General features: G+C 49.5%; 1 protein-coding gene across 1 annotated transcript; it reads left to right on the top strand.

The window, feature by feature from the left end:
* Positions 1-215: 215 nt before the first annotated feature.
* On the top strand, positions 216-5,239 carry LOC139587614 (endonuclease domain-containing 1 protein-like). The gene is made up of 3 exons (XM_071422012.1): positions 216-277; positions 2,329-2,647; positions 4,633-5,239. The coding sequence occupies exons 2-3, from the start codon at positions 2,363-2,365 to the stop codon at positions 5,173-5,175; spliced, it is 828 nt and encodes a 275-aa protein (XP_071278113.1). The 5' UTR covers positions 216-277; positions 2,329-2,362; the 3' UTR covers positions 5,176-5,239.
* The last annotated feature ends 209 nt before the right edge of the window (positions 5,240-5,448 follow it).

Below are 5,448 nucleotides of genomic sequence, written 5' to 3'. Positions count from 1 at the left end.
GATCCTGACATGCCATGCTGCAAGTCAGCAAAGTTGGGAGAAATTCTGGGGAAACTATGACAAACAACAGTCAGCACATTTCAGGGTGGGTGTGCACATACCCCCTGAATAAAAATGGAAAACTTCTCTATTCTCTAGAATTCCTTGTTTATAACAAGGGGCAAATTTTTGAAAGGGTATATATTGCAGGTGCACTCCTGAGGATTCAAACACCTCTTTCTCCTGGGAGAAGACAGAAGGGACAGTTCAGCTGCCTGTTCTGAGACTCTGCTTGAAGGTAAGCTCCTTCTCCTTCCTCACCATTGATTCCAATATTAAAAATCTTTCCTGATTTTTCTGGAATAAATATACATATATGGACAAAGGCTAGGCTGGAGTTGCTGAGCTCCAAGGAGCAATCAGAGCTCATATATGCACTTTAATTTTGCAGCCATTTAGTATTTTCTGTCAGTCAGGAGGGCAAGGACAGAAGGAAAGATTTGGGAAAGAAACTCAAGCCAACTTACCTGAAAATTAACATCAAACTGTTGAATAGGAAGGAAGGAAGGAGGAACTTATTGAGTACTAAAACTCCAGCCATGACCTTGCAAAAAGCCTCTGGACAAACACAGCTGTGGTCTGAACACCTGGGAAAATTTACTCTGAACCCTGCTTGGGAAATCCAGCAACTGCCTCTTCCTAGAGAGTATATAAACCTAGACAGTCTTGAGACTGCAGCAGAGGCATTTGAGACTCCTCTGCCACTTTGGGGCTGCGAGCAGACACTCCTTCTCAAGGTAGGCTGTTTTCTATGAATCTGTTATATTAGCTATTACCTTAGTTAGATTTATTTCAATCTCATGGAGTGGGTCATGCAGAAAGACTTTTCAGACCCTTCTCTGCTTGATTTGGAGCAGCTTTGGGAATGCTCAGCAGAGCACTGTATAAAGTCCCGACTTGTAGTTGCAGTTCTCAGTTTCCAGCTCATTGGTCACCACATTCCTGATCCAGGGCTGGAAAAGAGAAAAAGGACCAGATATCTTGGGTCAGAGCAGGGCTGTGTGCAGCTCAGCATCCTGAATGCAGTGGAAATGGAGAAATGAGGGGCAGGGAGAAGACCAAGACAAGGGCAAATGTGCAAGGTGACTTGTGAAGCCTTCATCTGTCCTGAGCCCAGCCCCTTGCCAGCCCAAGGTGGGCTTTGTGCTTTAGAGGCTGTGGCAGCTTTGTCTGCCAGGAACCCTTTGAACTGCCTGTCCCAGCTGCCTTATTGCAAATGCTGATGATATTAAATCTCCCCAAGGAGTGTCTGGCAATGCAAGGGGAAGCATCCCTGCTCTCCCAAACCTGAGCTGCCTCTGGATGGAGACAAAGGCGCCCCTTGCTTGCTTTCCATCATCCCAGGGAGCTTGTCAGCAGTTTTCTAATAAAGGAATGACCTTACTGACTGCTGAAAATCACATCAGCACTGAGAAAGACAAAACAGGACAGGTTGCTGTCCAAGAAATCCTGCCATGCTGCCTTTGCCTGTACAGGGAAATCAATCAGCCAAGCTGAAGTTGGGCACCAGCAGGAATCCCAAGCAAGCAGGGCAAGAGCTGCCCCTCAGGGCTTGCACTGCAGCAGCCATTGTGCTGTTAAGATAGAGGTGTTATCCCTCATGCTTGCTGCTGCCATCTGCTTGGCCCCTTCCTTTGCTCTCTGCATGTGTCTGCAAGTTCAGAGTCTGGGCTTGGATAAGGTGGAAATGCAAGGTGAGCAGCAGGACAGCCGTGGCCCAATGTCAGCTGAGAGGCAGGAGCCCAGGTGGATGATTTGGGGTTCAGTATTGGGTCTGAGTGGAAGAGCTGAGTGTCTGTGGGAACCTGGATGGGCCCAGAGAGCTGCAGGAAGTGCAGCACTGCTGTTCTTTGCCTGCCCAATGCCCCATGAGATTAAAGCCCAGCTCAGCATGGCAGGGGCTGAGCAGAGTCTGTGCCCAGGTGCAGGTGTCTGCTGTGGGAAGGAGCTCAGAGCAGGAGGGAGGTGGGCAAAGGTGACCTTGTCCCAGGGCTGTGCCTCAGTTACAAGATCACTTGGCTGTGAGAGCTGATTGCAGTCCTGCTGGCTTTGGCTCCTTCCTCCTACAGGCTGAGTGCTCCCACTGCTGCCTCCTCTGGGCACCTAAACCCTGTTTTATGTTTCACCCTTATTGCCCTTGTGATTTTTCCATATGGAGGAGGACAGAAATTACTCCTTTCGTGGTCTCTCATAATCCCCTCTTCTGCCAGCTCTATCCATCTGCACCAAAGGCTGCAGGCCATGATCTGCTCTCTCCCAGCTGAGTGTCCCTCTGCATTTGCTTTCCAGGGGAGCAAGAGCCCTTCACTGAAATCCTGCCACCATGCTGGGGCTGCTGCTGCTGCTGCAGGTGTTGGCCAGCTGCCTGTGGCTGGGACACAGCGAGGTGCTGAACTCCTTTGATAGTTGTCCTCAGTTCTTCTATGCGGGGACCATTCCAAATGATGCCCTGAACCCAAAGAACCCAGCCTGGATCTGTCAGCGCTTCAGGAACGTGTATCACTATGCCACCCTGTACGACAAAGACAGGAGAATCCCTGTCTACTCTGCTTACATCTACCACCCTGCTCAAGGCAAAAGACCTAAATCGTGGTTTGTTGAGCCTCAGGTGGGTGTCTCTCTTACACCACATCACATCACCCTCCAACCACTCAGGGATGAGCTGTAGCATTTAAATAACCACTCCTATTTCCTACTACCCCTCTAAACACACGCGAATGGACACACAGATGGGAATGTCCTCATTTTACTTCAAACACCTGCACCACATGGTTCCTCTGATGCCCCTGAGACATCAGCAGGAGCATGAGATGAATCACATCCCCAAGGTGCCCAGCTCTCTGCCTTCACCTGACAGGAACAGCAAATCCCATTACTTGGCATGACATGACAAAGTCAAATGCTTCCCCTGCCTGTGCCCTGCTGTGCTGGGTGCCCAAGTGATGGGGAAAAGGCTTCCAGGAGAGGCTAAACTTGAGGGACCAACAGTCCTGCTGGGATCTGATCCCCACTTTGCCCTGAGCTGTTCTGCATCCCTGGCAGAACCCTAACCCTATCTGCTCCCAGTGAAGAGTTAAAAAGGCTTTGTGATTGGTATTTGAGAAGAAATATGAGAAGCTCAGAAGGGAGTGAGTTGGCCCAGGGACAAAGCCTGGAGGGAAAAGGCACTGGAGATGAGAGGGCCAGGTTAACTGTGCAGGGATTTCTGGAGTGACATTTCTGGCACTGCAAAGTGAGGAGCATCAGTGTTGGTCCAGTCACAAGGGTGTGATCTCCATGCATGGGCAGTGACCCCGAGCACCTTTGGCTCAGGCTTGCTCCAGAAGGATCCAGCAGACAGACAGAACTGCACAAGCTCTAGAGCCCTCACAAATGTCCTTCAGAAAAACTTGAGCAGAACAGGCCAATTGCAGAAGAGAAAAAGAAGCAATTCCTGTCATTGGTAAGGACAGAGTAGCAGGACAGCATTGGGGGAAGGTGAGCCAGAGAAGGAAGCCACATGCCCTACTCCAAAGGAAGGCTAAATATGTTTCTCTAAAGATGAACCAAATGTTGTTAAAGTTATGAAAAGAATCATCTTTTCATCTTATGCATAGGAACTCACCAGCTAATCTGGTGTTACACCACTGCATCCTCCACATTCTCTCTTTTTGGAGAATCATAGAATGGTTTGTGTTGGACGGAACCTTAAAGACCATCTCAGTCCAGCTCCCCTGCATGGGCCAGGCCACTTGCCATTAGACCAGCATGCTCCAAGGCCTATCCAACCTGCCATTTTCCTCCTGGACCTTGGACCCTGGCCTTCCAAAAAATCTTGGATTTTGTTGATTTTCTCCTGAGCCCTTTTTGGAGAATTTACTTCCCCCAGGACTCTTTTGGGATTACAGGCTCCTCTCAGAGGCTGATCATTTGTAACTTCTTTGCAATGATGTTGAAAACTCTCCCTGGCCCAGATCAGCTCTGAGACACATTCCCAGCACTGCTGGAACAGATTCCATTCACAGTGAGATCTTTTTGCTTCCTGAGCAAAACTGTTCCTCCTTGAATGAACTGTAGCCCTCCCAGGGAAACCTCAGCTCCAGGACTGATTTCCTGACACTTCTCCCTGGGTATGGGGTTACAGGAGGCAAGCTCTGGTGTTCCAGGACTGGGGTACACCTGTAGCAACCACACATAAAATCACAGAATCACAGTGTGGTGTGAGGGGATCCAGGGAGAGGCCAGGGCAGATTTGGGCTGTGGAGGCAGGAGGAAAGGGAAGTAGATTTGAATCACCAAAGTCACCTTTCAATCCTAGGAGTGGGAAATGCTCCTTGTCTCGTGCATCCAACCATGCTCCCAGCACGGGCTGCAGGCTGGATCACAAAGGTCACAAGTCAAACTGAGAGCAGTCCGAATCTGACCTACTTCCTCTTTAAAGCTTTTGTGTTCATGTGGGTTGATCATGTGTATGATTTCTCTCAGATTCATATATTTTCATACACTCAGTTGAGAAAAAATGGGATCTTGACTCTCAGAGACTTCTCCTCCAGGGGAACTTTCGCCATTACTCCCATTCCCCATTCTAACACCTTTTTCTTTTTCCCTGTCCAGCTCACAGGTAAAAGTAATCTCAAAGAGATGGAATCAGAGAAACGCCTCATAGAACAATACAAAATCTCTGCAGAAGATATCAAAAAGAGCCAGGCTGTATACGATGACTACAGAGGACTGAAGGGTTTGGACCGTGGCCATTTGAATCCCAGTGGCCATATGGATAAAGATGAGAGTAAAATGGCCACCTTCACCCTGACCAACGTAGTGCCCCAGGACAGCGATCTCAACGATAGCCAGTGGAGGGTCTACGAGGATATAAAAATGATTGGAAAGACCATGGGCTGTACAAGCACCTACGTGATCACGGGTGCTGTGCCTGGGAAGACTTCCGTGTCCAACGGGAGGGTGAACAGACCCAGCCACATCTGGTCAGCTGCCTGCTGCCTGGAGGATGAAGAGCCCGCAAAGGCTTGGGGGGCCATTGCTGAGAACGACAAGAACCAGGTGGAGGAGCTGAGCCTGGGGAAGCTGGAGGAGAAGTTGACTGAGCTCTATGGTAAAACGGTTATCTTGTTCAACAACGCCTGTCCCCGGCAATAAGCCTCACATCGTCATTAGAATAGGCTCGGTGGCTTTTCCCACAAGTCACAGAATCACAGAATCACAGAATCACAGAGTGGGTTGGTTTTGATGGGACCTTAAAGCCTTAAAGATCATCTCATTCTCACCTCCTTGCCATGGGCAGGGACACCTTCCACTACACCGGCTTGTTCCAAGCCCTCCCCAGCGTGGCCTTGAAGCCCTCCAGGGATGGGGCAGTCAAAACAGCTCTGGGTAACTTTTACTCATAGCACAGCCTGCTCAGGGTGATTC

This window comes from Agelaius tricolor, unplaced genomic scaffold (genome assembly GCF_023055355.1).
Source record: "Agelaius tricolor isolate 1412-34295 unplaced genomic scaffold, bAgeTri1.0.p SCAF_3, whole genome shotgun sequence".
Lineage (NCBI taxonomy): Eukaryota > Metazoa > Chordata > Aves > Passeriformes > Icteridae > Agelaius > Agelaius tricolor.
This window is presented reverse-complemented; position numbering and strand designations above follow the sequence as displayed.

Coding starts and splice junctions, on each gene's coding strand:
- LOC139587614 (XM_071422012.1), top strand. CDS start 2,363: ATGCTGGGGCTGCTGCTGCTGCTGCAGGTGTTGGCCAGCTGCCTGTGG. Junction 2,648..4,632: donor CGTGGTTTGTTGAGCCTCAG/GTGGGTGTCTCT, acceptor TTCCCTGTCCAG/CTCACAGGTAAAAGTAATCT.